This window comes from Neophocaena asiaeorientalis, unplaced genomic scaffold (genome assembly GCF_003031525.2).
Source record: "Neophocaena asiaeorientalis asiaeorientalis breed wild unplaced genomic scaffold, Neophocaena_asiaeorientalis_V1.1 scaffold226, whole genome shotgun sequence".
NCBI lineage: Eukaryota > Metazoa > Chordata > Mammalia > Artiodactyla > Phocoenidae > Neophocaena > Neophocaena asiaeorientalis.
The window spans coordinates 6,008,996-6,025,973 of record NW_020173037.1 but is presented as its reverse complement, the minus strand read 5'-3'; the positions used below and the strand labels follow the sequence as shown (position 1 = coordinate 6,025,973).

General features: G+C 42.5%; 1 protein-coding gene across 1 annotated transcript in view; it reads left to right on the top strand.

The window, feature by feature from the left end:
• The window catches only part of NSMAF (neutral sphingomyelinase activation associated factor), a 107,556-nt gene that overhangs the window by 67,834 nt on the left and 22,744 nt on the right, over positions 1–16,978 (top strand). Inside the window, exons 12-16 of the mRNA XM_024742566.1 lie at positions 3,697–3,747; positions 6,273–6,344; positions 6,648–6,695; positions 6,800–6,852; positions 15,482–15,611. Coding sequence (XP_024598334.1) covers positions 3,697–3,747; positions 6,273–6,344; positions 6,648–6,695; positions 6,800–6,852; positions 15,482–15,611 — 354 coding nt within the window. The remainder of the gene's footprint in view (positions 1–3,696; positions 3,748–6,272; positions 6,345–6,647; positions 6,696–6,799; positions 6,853–15,481; positions 15,612–16,978) is intronic.

Sequence of the window (16,978 nt, the reverse complement as noted above, 5' to 3'; positions counted from 1 at the left end):
GTGGGGGGGGTCTTACTGTCGCAGGTGGCAGAGATGGAGGGGGGACGGGGTGGGCAGGAGAGGCAGACACATTCAGTTTAACTTTACGGAAATACATCATGATTTCTGGCTGACTTTCTGCTTTTTTATTTCTCTAAAAATGTTGCCATACGGTACCAATCCTCCTTCCACCGTTTGCTTTAGTTCCGGTGCCTGTGTCATAGAAGGGTCCATGTCATGAAAGAAGCCAAAAAGCAGTCTCAGAAATCAGAGCCTGCTGCTAGGTGGTCTCATGTCAGTTTGTTTCCGGGCACTGCTGCTTCTACATCTTCTTCCTCGTCATCTGGCGCTGGTTTGGAAGCTCTCATCTCCCTCTGGTTGTCTTCTGTTAATTCCTCGGGTGTGGTGTCCATTAGTTCTTGAATTTCTCCAAGATCCATATCTTGAAACGTTTCAACTCTCTACCTCTTTTTGCCGTATCCGTACTCTGATTCATGATTTCCTTGTTCCTCTGTTGTAAATCCTGTGAAGTCATGCACAGCGTCTGGACACAGTTTTCTCCAGGAATGTACTGTTTTGGGCTTGATGGCTTTCATGACTTTTTCTGTAACAACCATGGCATCTTCAATGGTGTAATCCTTCCAGACCCTCATGATTTCTCTTCCACGGCACTGACAGTCCTTTGCACAGAGTACCATATGTAATAAGCCTTAAAGGTTCTTATGACCCCTGATCTAGAGGCTGAATTAGAGATGCCGGGTTTGGGGGCAAGTAGACCACTTTGACACCTTTGGTGTTGAACTCGTGGGGTTCTAGGTGGCCAGGGGTATTGTCCAATTAAAAGAACATTAAAGGGCCGTCCCATACTGGCAGAATACTTCCTGACTTCAGGGACAAAGCATCGATGGAACCAATCCAGAAAAAGCGTTCTTGTTGTCCAGACCTTCTTGTTGTCCAACCAAAAGACTGGCAGCTGGGGTTCCCTCTTCCCTTCAAGGCTGGGGGTCAGCAGCTTTATAGATCAGGGCAGTCCTGGTCATCGACCCCATTGCATTTGCACAAAACAGCAGACTTGCCTATCCCTTCCTGCCTTAAATCCAGGTCCTCGTGTCTCTTCCTTATTAATGAACGTCCTTTGTGGATTTTTTTTTTTTTTCCTCAGAAGAGGGTACTTTCATCTGCTTTCAAACCTGATCAGGCAGATATCCTTTCTCCTCAGTGATTTTCTTAATGGTGTCTGGGAGCTTGTCTGCTGCCTCCTGGTTGGCAGAAGTTGCTTCTCCTGTTATCTTGACATTTTCAAAGCGAAATCTCTTTCCAAAATTATCAAACCATCCTTTGCTGACATTAAATTTTCCAGCTTTAGATCCTTCACCTTCCTTTCGCTTTAAGTTGTCATATTAGTCATCACGCAGCAACCCTGCACCCACGTAAAAGCTGCATTTTCAGTACGTGATAAAAAGGTAGTTCACCAAAAGTGCCAGGTTCTCCCGCCTGCTGGGTAGCTGCCTGATGGCTTCATGAATTTCCTTTTCCTTTTTACAATGGTGTTTACATTGGATTCATTTATCTTGAAATGGTGGCAACCGCAGCAGCTGACCTCACCTCCATCAGTGATACACATATCAAGGAATTCAGCTTTTTCTCGTAATGTCACGACTTTGCTTCTCGGGAGCACGGCCAGCATCACTAGTGGCACTTCGTGTGGGTCCCGTGGTGTTATTCCAGGTTTGTGATCTTATACTAAACACGATGAAAAATGCACAAGAACCGGGAGGGACCACTTTTTACTGTGATGCCCAGTTCACTGCTGCTTACATGAAGATGGATAGCGCCCCGCAGCCTTCTGAGGTTACTCAGCACTGGACCTCAGCGCAGTATCACAGGAGGCGGCTATGAAGTTATGACCGTGGTACAGTGTGAACTACGGTGAACGTATGCAGCTGTGATTTCATACCGCATCTTTATAGTTATTTACATTTCTCTCGACTAAGATTGGTGCCATCCATGTACGGTCTGTTAGCGTGTGCGTAAGTTTTGATAAGTTTTAACTTTTTATAATAGATTTGTGTATGTTTTATGGTTGTAAATGATATGATAGACTAGTATCTACATCTATTTTATGTACTCATGACATAACAGTTTCTTAATTTTTCTGATATTTCTAGGCTACACAGTTCATCTTCTTTCAAATTGTCCCAGATCTCCACATACTTTTCCAATATATTTTCTGAAAACAATCCACATGTAAGCGGACCCATGCAGTTCAAACCCATGTTGTTCAAGGGTTAGCTGTACTCAATTCACCTGTAGATCTTTAAAAAATTATAGATGAGAGAGGAGTAGAGCTCATTACCACTGCCTTTTTGCTGTGAATCTCACCTTCTTCACCTTGAAAATGAAAGGGTAGAGGTCAGCGTTGGTTCCACTCTCTGCGGATCTCCAGCTCCTTGAAGTGTTCAAAGAAAAGTATTCTGTGATCGAGCAAGCATGGGAAGAGCTGTGGGAAACAAAGATGCAGAGATTTCTTTACGCTAGGACTGGGCGCGAAGTGTTGAGATTCTCAAGGGGTGAATGGTCGGGAGCAGAGAGCCTCCGGTGGTTTTTGGATCATTTAGCCCTCTTGTTCATGCCTCTTTTTAATGCATATTGAAAATTATTTTATGAAGCCTGGGAGATATCAGATTAGGTGATTTTCTAAGTCTGCCTTCCATGATTCTAATAATTTTAGGGAAGAAAGCATTTCAGAGGCTCTCTGACTTCGTGCTGCTTTGACTGGCGGATGTGAGAGCAGTTATGGCCACATCTGTTTGGGGAAGGAGCACCAGTACTGATGATTCTCGTCCACACCTGTATTCTCATTATTTCTAGAGTATCGTTCTACACGGTCGCTTTATTCTAGAAAGTCCTTATCTTGAAAGGAGTAGGTACTTTTTCAGTTGAAAGTATGGTTTCCATTATAAAACTATACATTTTATGGGTTTCCCTGGCGGCGCGGTACATTTTAGTATAATTTTAATAAACTTAAGAATAAAGCCCCCAAATCCTCCCACCTCCTTTCAATAGTTTGTATAAGAGGTCTCATGTCAAATAAACTGAAAATCAGCTTTACATCAAGGTGTGACTAGATATAAGCTACTCTTTCAAGTATTAAACTTCCTGGGTTAAGCACACAACCAAATAAACACAACTTTTGTGTTTTTTGATTACTTACCAGGTCACAGTGTTTCAGAAATATGTTATGGTTCTTTAGGCTTTTAGAGTTTTGCTTCCAAATATTCTTTTGCTGATAGAATAAAGAGGAGTGTGTGTGTGTGTGTGTGTGTGTCTGTCTAGAGAAGAGAGTTTTCTTTATGTTGATGAATGGATTTCATACCACAGTGACTTTGTTTTACTCATTTCTTAGAAAATCAGCCTTAGATTAGCTTCCTTCATTTGTCTGGTTACTGGGTACAAGTGATGACATTCATAAGACATCTTAGACATTGTATTTATCCAGCAGTGGTTGCTACCTTGTTGCCTTGATGAATCTCTTTTTAATTTAATGTTTGTTATTTTAACATCAGAACTTTAAAGCTATACTCATATTAATGCAAGTGCTTTTGGAAACAGATTATGTAACAATGATTTAAATTCGATTCGTAACATCGTAATTAACAGTAACTCATTACTGTGATAATGTTTAATATTTTACAAGTATTGATTTGTTTTTCTCAGGTATATTTCATTAAAGAACACAACATTGTTGCACCATATAAAATAGAAAGGGTAAGTAAAGCTTTTCATTTATCCCCAGCAATTTACAAAGTGATTTTGAGCAGTAAGATTCTGTGTCTCTGTTAACTTCTTTGATGCAATGTAATGGGTATTTGAAAGCTTGTTCCCTAGCAGTTATAACAAAATTACCCAAGGGAATGACAGACTTTAGTCCGAGAGATTTCAATTAACTTTTTAACTTCAAAATAGGCGTGTCTATTAGGGGGAAAAAAAGCTTAAATTATTAGGTTAAAAGTTGAAATCAGAATATGCATCACTTAAAAGATTATTTACTGACTATCAATGAGAACTTCTTTTAAATGTTTGAGAAATACTTATAGGCTATAAAATACCCTCATTTAAGAGCTCAGTACTAATTTATAAATGCTGCTGATTGGGTAGAAGCTCTGAGGGGCCGTGAGCACAAGACTTGTAACTAGACGTTACATCCAGCCATTCTGTGCTTTAATTAATGCTTTATGCTGTAGCTTAGTATGCAGTAAAGGGGTAACTCCTTGCAGAAGAGTTTTTACGAGACCTAGAGATGGGACTACTGCTCTTATAAATGACGCTTCTGAATTAGGAAAAGCCACCCTCTCCGAGCAGACGTCCGACAGGCTGGATGGCAGTTCCGGTCACAGGCCAGCCTGTGGGTTCTCAGCAGCAGCTTGAGGGGGACGCGCCAGCCACATGCAGCCCCCTCTGAGTTTTATGTACAAGAAACATCTGCATGCGCCAGTCACTCAGAAACGGTGAATACTGCGACCTCGTCACTCACAGGTGGTGCTATTGGCACTTCGGGAAGGGCGGTTCTTCATTGTGAGGGGCTGCCCCTTATGTTACAGGCTGCCCCCACCCACGGAGTGCCCCCCCTTTGCTGTGTGGCACCACACATTGACAAGTGCCCCGCAGGGTGGTGGAACGCCCCCCTGCCCCCCAAGTTGAGAACCGCTGCCTGGTGTACTCTCCCTGCAAAGGCTCTCCTGTCACCGACTTGAAGTGCAAAGCTGCTGAAAAGTTACGTAAAAGGAAATGAGTAAGGTTTTCTGAAGCAAAGAAAAGCTCTTGTGAATTAGGACACCAAAGGATTCTCAGGTGTAAAGGGGCGGGGTTGTGACTTTGACCATGGTGATGAGACTTGATAGACTAGGAAGCCCAGACCCTTGTTCCTCTTATGGAGAGACTGACTCAGTTCCCTTTGTGAGAAATCCAGAAACCAGTTAAGAGTGCCCTGCGCCCCAGGTGAGCATGAAATGAGCCACCCTGAAGCTGTGGGAACATTGTAGCATCCTTTCACTGTAGTCCCTCCCCTGGCACTGTGCCACGTGATTGGAGGGAACTCCCAGCTCCCATCTTCTCCCTGGGAAGGGAAAGACAAGACGGGACCATAGGTCCAATGTTCTGGCTTTTGGGGGCAGAAGCCAGCCTGAGGGACTGGCTTCTGTCTCACCTGTCCTGGACCTCTGACAGGACCCATAATGCTCTAGATGCCTGGGGACCCCTGAAAACAGGAAAGAGCTGCTCCAGGGGACCCTGCACCAGAGACACAGGCAGGTGTAGCCCAGCAGACTCACCCTCAGGGGAAAGAGAAGAAAGCAGCTTGTGACACATAAAATTAACCGCCACAACACTTGCACACCCAGCCTCAGAGCACCTGAGTGTATGAAGCCAGCACTGACAGGACTGAAAGGAGAGGCCGACAGCAGCACAGGACAGAGGAGACTTCCGTCCGTGCCCCACCTTCAGTCATGAGTAGATCATCCAGACAGAAGGTCACTCGGGAAACGGAGGACTCGACCAGCACTCTGACCAGATGGACCTCACAGACACACCCAGAACGTCCTGCCCAACGGTAGCAGGACACACGCTCTTCTCACGTGCACACGGGACGTTCTCCAGGACAAGTCACGTGTCAGGTCACAAAACAAGTCAACAAAGCTAAGAAGATTACAACCACCGTGGAGTGAAGCCAGAAATCCATAGCAGCGGGAAAATTCACACGTATGTGGAAATTAAACAACACTCTTGAACAACCAATGGGTCAAAGAAATAAAAAAGAGAAATTAGACTCAAGAGGGAGGGGATATAGGTGTACATACAGCTGATTCACTTCGCTGTACAGTAGAAACTAACACAACATTGTAAAGCAATTGTACTCCAATAAAGAAGTAAAAGAACAGAAAACCTCAAGATGATCAAAACGAAAACAGCATATATACCCAAACTGCAAAGATGTCGCAAAAGCAGTCCTAAGAGGGGAGTTTAGTGTTAAACGCTTACCTTGAAGATCTCAAATTTAAACACCTAACTGTACACCTCAAGGAACCAGAAAAAGAAGAGCAAACTAAGCCCAAAATTAGCAGAAGGAAGGAGCTGGTAAATACAGCAGTAAATCCAACAGACTCTGCTCGCCTGGGGCGCTCATTCCGTGTGGGCGGAGGGAGGGCACGCCAGGCAGGTCCCTGCACAGGCCAGCAGGGGGCTGCAGATGTCTTAAAGTGATGGATCCTGACATGCTTGGTCTCCCTCTTTTTTAGGGCACAATGGAATATGTCTTCGAGTTGGATGTTTCAGGGAAGGTGGAAGGTGTCGTGGAGACATTGCTTCAGGTGAGCCAGGGCTTTTCTCAGACGTTCACTGGCAAACTGAGGCATAAACTTTTTTTTTTTTTTAAAGAATTTCATACGCATTTGTCTTACCAAAACCATAACCTTTTTTATAAATCTGAAACAGATTTACTTGAATATGTTGAACTTGAAAACTACACATTAGAAAGAAGCCATAGATATATCAGAGTCATTCTTACCTGTTACTAAGTAACAGAATGGTGGTTGTGTTTCATTGTTTCTAAGGAAATATCTTCAAAGCACCTGAGAGAAAAAATAAATTCTTGTGTATTTATATAACCGTAGCTTCACAGAGCATCCTGTCTGGACAAACTTGGGGACCAAACTGCTATGGTAAGAGTTTCTAAAGATCTGTATCTTTATCGTGAATGAACGTGTATTGATATGTCACTTATAAATCCTTATATCCATACTTTTTAAATGATTCTGTTTTAAAGATAACAGCCATTTTGCAGTCCCGTTTGGCTAGGACATCATTTGACAAAAACAGGTAAGTTTTCAATGATTTTGTTTCCTGATTGCGAAAGCAGTGGCCTCGTCACCTGGGGCCTCATTCAGTGTGTCCAGAACCGATAGTGGGTGTTACCACCTGCCTCACCCCAAACCTGCTCGTCTGGGGGAATAGCCCTGGCGTCAGTGCCAGAGCAGAGTCTGGGGCCTCCTTGCCACTTCTCCCAGCTGACATCTGTCCATCAGAAAGGCCTGGTGCCAGGTGCTCTCCACGATCTTCCCAGTCTACGAGCTCCTGTCTTTTCACATGTTAGCGCCTCCGTTCAGGCCACCAGCCCCTGCCACTAAGATTACAGTGACAGCGTTTAGCTTGTCCCCAGCTCCAGCCTTCCCTGCTCCGATCCCATTTCCCTCACTGTGCCAAATGTACTTTTAAAATACATTCTTTCTAAGGAACTTATTTCATCATATCACTTGTCTGTTAGAAACTCTTCCAGACTTCCATTGCCTTCAGGGTAGAGTCTTAACCTCACCTGCACGCGGGGCTCCGGTTTAGCCTTTGTCACTGTTCCGGCCGCCGGTGCCTCTTGCATGCTCTGCTCTGGATCTTTGCGTTCTGTGCGATGCCTGAGGTGCCTTATGGCCTCCTGCCTCTTCTGCACCCGCCCAACTCTTCCTTACTCTTCTCATTTCAGCTGAGCTGGGGATTGTTCTGGAAAGTCTTTCCCGTCCCGTCAAGCTGTTAGGTACCTTCCTAAGGTGTCCTGCAGGGACCTAGAGACCACATTCTTACTGATCTAATGGAGTTTTGTTTCAGTTTTTGGTTTTGGGGTGTGTTGGGTTTTCTGTTTGTTTGTTTTGGGGTTTTTTTTGGCTTTTCTAAGTATCCAGTATATTTTCTGCAAGTAAGTATACTTTTATATTAACCTGTTCTCTTATTTGTTTCTTGCCTTATTTTAAGTAGATTTCCTTCTATTAAGTAGATTTGGGCCATTTGTCTCTATCTCCATCTGCGGTATCACTGTGAATTACTGTAGCTTTAGGACAGCTCTTGATATCAGGCAGTGCAGGGTCCTGCACCCTCTTTCCCTTCTTAACTTATGTCTTCACTGTTCTTGGTCTTACACACTTCTGTATAAATTTAGAATCAGCTTGTCAAGTTTCATAAAGGAAAAGCCTGCTGGGATTTTGACTGTGATTGCAGCGAAACTTTCCATTTATTTAAGTCTTCTTTATAATTTTTCTTTATAAAGTTCTTTCTGCTCTTGTGCTAGATTTATTCCAGGTACTTCGTATTTTTGATGGTGTTGTAAATGATATCCTAAAAGATTTCATTTTATTGTTGATACTTAGAATGTAGTAGATTTTTGTGTATTTGTTTTGTTTTCAGCAACCCTGCTAAACATTGTGATCCATTCCATTAACTTTATATATAGGTTCTCTAACGTGTACAAAATCTTACGTAGCGATTGTTTCAGTCTCTAGTCACTAGATATCATTTTTATTTTAGGTATTTTTAGATTTTTGTATTCGGAATCCTCAGGCCTAGGACAAAGTAGAAAGTATTGGTTGAATAGATTCATTTATGGATTATTATGTGCTAGGCTTTTGCTAGAAGCTTATGTGTATAAATGAGATTCGTTTGTAATATTCTGTTTTATTGCTACCTTTGTGAGATTTGTGACCCTTACACTACATTTTCAAATGTTAAAGAATTTGCCAGAAAAGCCATCTGGCCAATAACGTGTTTTCTGTGTTTATGTTTGTTTACTTCTTTTTCTGTTTCACTTATATAGCATTAATTTTCCTTTTTGTACTTGTAGGATATATTAGTTAAGTGGATTGTTGGGAGGAAAGAATAGCTTCCATTTTAGGAAGGAAAAGGAGTAATAAGAATTAGTTTCTTTTGACCTACTTAGAATGCATAATTTTTCTAAGTAGCAATCTAGACTTTAATCCTGGGCTTCAGCATGACATTAATTTTTAAAATGGTTCACTATGAAACTTTTGATTTATCCAGTCTCCAAAGTGTTAGGCTGAAGAATTTGGGGAAGACTTTTTTGCAGCGTGAAGTGAGATATTTCAGGATTGTATATTTCCTCCAAAAGAAAGAAGGTAAATTTTTGCTGAGATAAATTTTCATCATACTTCCAAGGAAATGCTTTTTTATTGAAACTATATTTATTTTTCCCTATTCATTCTGAAAAAGTTCAAGTCCTCACAAGTTGAAAGGTAATATAGTGAACACAGGCACCCTATAGGTCACCAAGCGTTAGTCAACATTTTGCTGAATTTGCTTTGTGTACATGTATAAATAATGCATATATGTCTGTATATATGTTGTATGTATGTATACATTTATGGCTGATGTGCATATGTATGTATGTTTGTGTGATACATATAAAAGATATGCATACAACTTTTCCCTGAACCATTTGAAATGACACTGCAAGACTTCCTGACACTTCACCCATAACTACTTCAACATGTATCTCTCACAAGAAAGTTCTGTGACATTCCTCCATACTGTTATAACACTCAAGTAGCAATATTCTGTATGCCGGGTAACTTATAGCTCCATATTCAGATTTCCCCATTTGTACCCCAAAATGTCCTCTTTAAAATACTTTGGACTAATTTTAGATTTAAAGAAAAGATGTAAAGACATTGAGTGCAAAGAGTTCTTTTCCCCTCATCCAGTTCCCCCATTATTATATGTTTAGTGGGTGTGGATGCTGTAATCCTAGATTTGTTGGCTGTAATCCTAGATTTTTTTGATGCTATTGAAATTTTATTTTCCAATTATTTGTTACTGGTATATAGAAGTAGTTTTTTGTTGTTGATTTTTGGTTTTTTGTTTTTTAGAAACAGTGACCTCGTATCCTGTGACTTTTCCAAATTCAGAATTTACTCATTAGTCCTGGCAGGTTTTTTTGTAGATTCCATAGAGTTTTCTATATCCATAATTATTTAATCTGTGAATAATGACAGTTTCACAGAAATACTTGTGGCTTTTATTTCTACTTCTTGCCTCATTGCACAGTTTGATTAATAGACGCAGTGGGAACAGACATATTCTTGCCTTGTTCCTGATCTTACAGGAAAAGGGTTTAATGTTTCACCATTAAAGAATGATGCCAGGGCTTCCCTGGTGGCGCAGTGGTTGGGAGTCCGCCTGCCGATGCAGGGAACACGGGTTCGTGCCCCGGTCCGGGAAGATCCCACGTGCCGTGGAGCGGCTGGGCCCGTGTGCCATGGCCGCTGAGCCTGCGCGTCCGGAGCCTGTGCTCCGCAACGGGAGAGGCCACAACAGCGAGAGGCCCGCGTACTGCAAAAAAAAAAAAAAAAAAAAAAAAAAAAAAAAACAAAACACAAAAATCAAAAGAATGATTCCAGCTGTAGGTTTTTCATAGATGCCCTTTATCAGAGTGACGAAGTTTCTTTTTATTCCTGGTTTGCTGAGAGTATTTTCAAAAATAAGTTTAGAATTTTGTTAAGTACTTTTTGTGCATTTATTGATCTTTTTTTTCTTTAATTCTGTTAATATTGTGGATTATGTTGTTTTTTCAGTGTTAAAACAACCTTGTATTCATGGGATAAATCCAGCTTGCTTACGATATATTGTTCTTTTTACGTATTGCTGGATTTGCTTTGCTAGTATTTTGTAAAGGATTTTTGCATCTCTGTTTATGGATGTTGCTCTGTAAATCTTAGTGTATTTGTGAGGTTTTGCCATCAGGGTTATGCTAGCCACATAACATGAGGTTAGAAATCTCCCTTTATCTTGTTTCCCAAAAGAGTTTGTATAGGATTGTATTTCTTGCTTAAACTTTTAACCACATTTACTGGTGAAGCCATGTAGGCCTGAAGTGTTCTTACTTAGTCAGTCTATTTGCTTGACACATAGTTAGGTTGTCTGTTTCTTCTTGTGTCTATTTTGTCAAGCTGCATTTTTCAAAACCTTTGTCCAGTTCATCCAAGTTGTCAGATGCGGGCATCAAGTTGTTAATGTCCTCTGAATGTCAGTAGGATCTGCAGTTATGGTCCCTCTTTCATTCCTTACGTTGATGCTTTATGTTTTTTCTATCAGTATTGCTAGAGCTTTGCCAATTTTATTAACCTTTTTAAAGATCCAACTTTTGACTTTATTGATTTTTCTCTATTTTTATATAAAAATCATTTTATATAAAATTGATTTCCTTCAGCTTACTTTGGGTTTAACTTGTTCTCTTTCCAGCTTCCTACAAAATTTAGATCACTGATTTTAGACCTTCACCTTCTTTTATAAGTAGGACTAGAACATAAATTTACCTCTAAGCACTGCTCAGCTGCATCCCTCAGATTTTAATATGTTTTTATTATCATTCATATGAAATATTTCATAATTTCCTTTGTCATTTCTTCTTTGACCCATTGGGTTTTTTCTTTGGGTTATTTGGAAGTATGTTGTTTATCTTCTCTGTATTTGGGGATCTTGTTACTGTTGTATTGTTATTGATTTCTAATCTAATACTCGGTTCAGAGAGTATATGGTTCAGTCTTTTTTTTAAATAAATTTATTTTATTTATTTATTTTTGGCTGTGTTGGGTCCTCGTTGCTGCGCGCGGGCTTTCTCTAGTTGCGGCGAGCGGGGACTACTCTTCGTTGTGGCACGCGGGCTTCTCATTGCGGTGGCTTCTCTTGTTGCGGAGCCCAGGCTCTAGGCACACGGGCTTCGGTAGTTGTGGCTCATGGGCTCTAGAGCGCAGGCTCAGTAGTTGTGACGCACGGGCTGAGTTGCTCCGTGGCATGTGGGATCCTCCCGGACCAGGGCTCGTACCTGTGTCCCCTGCATTGGCAGGCGGTTTCTTAACCACTGTGCCACCAGGGAAGCCCTGGTTCAGTCTTTTGATGTTTGTTGAGATGGGTTGTATGGCTCTGCGTAGTCTGTCCTGACACAGGTTTCCCAGGCCCGTGAAAGGAACGAGTGCCCTGAAGTTGTGGAGTATGGTGCTCTGTACACGTCATTTAGGGCCAGTTGGCTGATGGTTGTTCGGATCATCTATACTTCACTGACTTTTTGTTGACTTGCTCTGTCACTTACTGAGAGGAGGGTGTTAAAATTACCAGTGATGATTGTGGAATTGTTTATTTTCCCCTCTCTTTCTGTCAGTTTATGCCTCGTGTACTGGCAGGCTCTGTTATTAGGTTTACATACATTTCTAAGACACCAGTTTTCTTACATGTTGTGATTGCATGCTGTATCTTTTTCTATCCTTTTTACTTTTAACTTGTCTGTGTCTTATTCCGTTTCTAAAAAACACTTTATATAGTTGAGTCTTTTTATACAGTCCGAAAGCCTCTGCTTGTTAATTGGATTGTTTAATTCATTTATAATTATGTAATTATGGATATAGTTGGTTTTTAAACCCACTCTCTTAGTATTTGTTTCCTAGCATTTCATTTGTTCTTTGTTTCTCTGATGCTCCTTTCTTGCCTTCTTTTGGGTAGATCTGGTGTTTTTAAGTATTCTACTTCTTAGCTGTAGTGCTTGGTGTCGTTCTTAGTGGTCACTCTGGAGCTCACAATATGCACCTGGTACATAGCGTACCTTCAGGTAAGAGTATATTACACTCCTTTACAGTCGTTCAAGAGCCTTACAGCGGTGTGTTTCCACATAACCCCTCCTGCCCTTTGTGATCTGTGGTTTTATATTAAATTTCTATAAAATGAGAATGATGTTTGCTGTGTGTTTGTCATATATATGGCCTTTATTATGTTGAGGTATGTTCCCTCTGTGCCCACTCTCTGGAGAGGTTTTTTTTTTTTTTTTGCTGTACGCGGGCCTCTCACTGTTGTGGCCTCTCCCGTTGCGGAGCACAGGCTCCGGACGCGCAGGCTCAGCGGCCATGGCTCACGGGCCCAGCCGTTCCGCGGCATGTGGGATCTTCCCGGACCGGGGCACAGACCCGTGTCCCCTGCGTCGGCAGGCGGACTCTCAACCACTGCGCCACCAGGGAAGCCCCCTTTTAGGTTTTTAAAGAATTTCTTTTTACTTTTTTTTTTTTTTTACAGTAGGTTCTTGTTGGTTATCTGTTTTAAATATAGCAGTGTGTACATGTCAATCCCAAACTCCCAATCCCAAGAATTGAGATACATGCATTTATAGGTACATAAGTTGAAACACTGAGAAATAATTCTTTTCTGTTTACTTGGAGATTTGAATACTTATGTTTCCTGATGCTTGTCTTTCCTTCCTGCAGAACCGGTGTTGCATCTTGTGTCATTTCTCTTAAGCCCAAAGAACTTCCTATAGCATTTCTTACGGTACATATCTGGTCAGGATGGATTCTCCCAGCTTTGTCTGAAAATACCTCTATCTTACTCTCATTTTTGAAGGGTGTTTTTGTTGGAGATAAAATACTAGGTTCACAGGGTTTTCTTTCACTACTTGAAGGGTTTTCGTTCCGTTGTATGTTGCTGTGCATTGTTTCCTGTGAAAAGTCACATCATTTGTCCTGTTGTTACTGTGAGTTAAGGTGTAGTCTCTCTGCGCCTGTCCTGCAGGGGGTTTCTGGGTAACAGAGCCTGTGAGCTGGTGTCTTACATTAGACAGTTTTCACCACTCTCCACTCAGGGTTTCTTCTGCCCCGTCTCCTGTCTCTTCTCCTGTGACTTGAGTTACACTCGTGTTAGTATGTCTATAGCTTGGCTTAGATCTCAGACACTCTGTTCTGTGTTTTTTTTTAATTATTATTAATTATTCTCCTTTTGTCCTGTTTCAGTTAGGACTTTTTTATTGGCCTTGTTTTCAGCCACATTGGGCTTTTCCTCTGCCGTGCCAGTCTGTTAGGCTTGTTTAAGTCATTCTTCATTTCCTCTCGCCCAGATTTTCATTTCTAGCATTTCCTTTCAGTTCTTTTTCGTAGTTTCTACTTCTCGGATGAAGTTTTCCTTCCCTTCACATCTGTTTTCCATCTTTTCTCCTGGATCTTTTAGCACATTTACTACAGTTATCTTAACGACTCCCTCTGATGGATCCGACGTCCGGGTCCTCTTCCGTGGAATCTTCTCTTTCATGAGTGCGGGTCATATTTACTCACTTCTTTGTGTTTCTTGTAAATTTTTTGTGTGCTGGGAAGTTTGTTTTAAAGGAACTGTAGAGACTGACCTGAGGAATATTTGCCTCTGGAGGTGGTCATGCCCACCCCCATCCTGCCCGCTGCTTGCCCTGGGGGCTCCGTCAGTGTAATGAGTGGAGCTGGGTTAAATCCAGGTCCCCATGCCCAGTTGCACAGTGGGAGTGCACAGAGCTGTCCTCAGCGGGGCTTGGGGTCGGTGCCCTTGAAGGATTTGCAGACATCTTGTGCTTCTCAGCTGAGCCTCCAGCTCTCCGCCCACGGAGCATCTGTGCCCTCCAGGCCTGACTCCTGCTGTCTGGCGTCTCCCTCATCCTGCAGCCCTCACCCCCTGTGGAAGATTGCCCCTCCTGCTGCCACTCAACTGCTGGTCCCTTCATTTAGGTTTCTCTGCACCTGAGCTTTCTGATGGGTTTCTAAACATAGCAAGGATTGTGTAGCTCATCTGGCAGGTTTTGTGGTTGGGATGAGAGCTGTGAGGTCTCCTTCACGTCCAAACTGGAAGAGGAAGCCTGCTCCTGTGTGATTTTGTGTTTGTTTTTTTTAATACATTTATTTATTTTATTTATTTATTTTTGGCTGCGTTGGGTCTTTGCTGCTGCACGCGGGCTTTCTCTAGTTGCGGCAAGTGGGGGCTACTCTTTGTTTTGGTGGTGGGCTTCTCACTGCAGTGGCTTCTCCTGTTGCGGAGCATGGGCTCTAGGCACGTGGGCTTCAGTAGTTGTGGCTCACGGGCTCAGTAGTTGTGGCTCGCGGGCTCTAGGGCGCAGGCTCAGTAGCTGTGGCGCATGGGCTTAGTTGCTCTGCGGCATATGGGGTCTTCCTGGACCAGGGATCGAACCTGTGTTCCCTGCGTTGGCAGGTGGTTTCCCAACCACTGCACCACCAGGGAAGTCCCAGAGGGGACTTATTTTTAGCTCAGTTATTTAACTAAGTAATTGCCTAAACTCTTGATGATTTGGTTGTTTCCCTTCTATTTTTTTTTAAATTAGTAAAGCAGAACGAAAATGGACTTTTTTGATGAGTTAACATAATTTAGGAGGGAGTGGTGATCACTTTTGACTGGTTTTACTGCAGTAGATCCACAAAAGACTATACGTTGGAACTGACATGCAAGTAAACTCATAGCCTTATAGAATGTGGTGTGCAGTGAGTGCTACCCATGCCAAAACAGTTTCTATGACAATAAAATAGGTCTTAATGACACAAAAATAGAAAATCCTGTTAATGTAAGAACAGTTTCAAGGCCGACTTATTTGGAGAGGAGTGAAGAGTACCAATAACAGGGTTATTTGGTATTTTTTACTTGTCTGTCTTCTTTGATACGTAACCTCATCTGCTTTTAAAAAACTCAAGTATTCATTATACCATTGAAAAGAAAGTCAGTTTTATTTAGGCGACTGGTTTATATCACCAGTTTTCTTGTATCAAATGTGGTGTTTAGACACCTGTTCTGCAGTCACTTTGTAGCTCCCTCAGATAAAGTTAAATCTAGAAAGTAGATCGATTTCTGATTTTTCTTGCTTTTGCTGGAAAAAACATATTCTCAGATTCCAAAGTGTTTCTGAAAAGCTGCACATGGAATGCAAAGCAGAAATGGTGACACCTCTGGTGACGAATCCCGGCCACGTGTGCATCACTGACACCAGCCTGTATTTCCAGCCTCTCAATGGGTACCCGGTAAGTAGTCTGTAGGCCAGCGGAGGGCTCCTCTGGTGTTCCCGTTTGCGTCTTCAAGCTCTCTTTCCTGTGAACTTGACTTGACAGAGTGTTCTCACATTTTGGGGAGGGTCAGAGTTACCCCCGTCCCCATCCAGCATCTGGTATTTAACGGCTCCCCGCGGAATCCTGATGCACCCTCACCCGTGTTCCAGCTCTTGTGACTTACTCTCTGTTACTTCGGAGGGAAAAGAAACCCTGCCCCTTGTGATTTTAGCAAAGGGTCATTAGAGGTTTATACCTTTCTACTCGGAAGCACTTCTTCAAGAGAGCAGTGAAATCTACTAAGGTTAATTAGAGATGGATGCTTTCTGTGTTTTTGCTGATATGTACACCTAAGTTGTATTTCTCCTTCTCCCTTAATTACAAACCAAATGAGTAGATCTGCATCTGTCCCAGAGGCAGTGGCCTCTCCAGCCAGTGCAGAGCTGCATGTGGCACTGCGGTCACTGGGCAGCTGCAGTTCTGCTGCTGTGATGCTGGAAACATCTTCTCCTGCACGATGACTTGAGGCTCACGAGGCCACACAGTAAAGATGAATTCAGATTTCTGCACTAAAACTTGTAAAGATTGGCGGCTTTATCTAGATGCGGACCCTTTTCAGAGTGGTTCATTGAAACAACAGAAACGCTAATACTCTTCGAGTGCAGTTGGACCGTTCGGCAGGTAGCTTCAAGAACAGGGGTGTTTTCTGCCGTGGAAGAAACTCTCCAGGCTGGTCGGTCGTTACACGTCACTGAAACGTGAACACTTTCCAAAGTGAACGGTGATGCTATAACAATTCTGTCCACCAGGTAGTAGGGCACACTCGCCGGGCCCTCCAGCGGACACAGCACACGTTGCTGACGGCATTCTTTGTGGCGTCATCGATTGGCTGGACCAACGCTGTTGCTGTGGTCTCGGTCAATACTTGAGCAACAGTATCTGAGTATAAGCCACAGCTTCAGGGTCCCAGGTCTGGGCTGGGGGCCGTGGCCAGTCTTCAGGCAGCTTCCACGGCTACACACCCTGCGTCTGCAGGCTCTCCCTCCCTCTTACTTGGAGGGAGGAGGGTGGACCTGTCGCCTTTTAGCCAATCTCAGTACTTGTTCCTCTCTCACTAGCATTTTAAGGCTCCAGAGAAGCGAGACAATTTTCCTCCTTATGAAGTTTAGAGGCCCTGCTTTATACTATATCTGTTTATGAGGCTTATTACGCTGTAGTTTAAGGAGCTAAAAGACAGGATCCTAAAAAAAAAAAAAGCTGTATGTCAGTTCTGAGCAAACCGTAGGTCTATAAAAATAGAATTCCTGAGAGGAGGTCTACACCAATCCTTTAATATTTCTTAC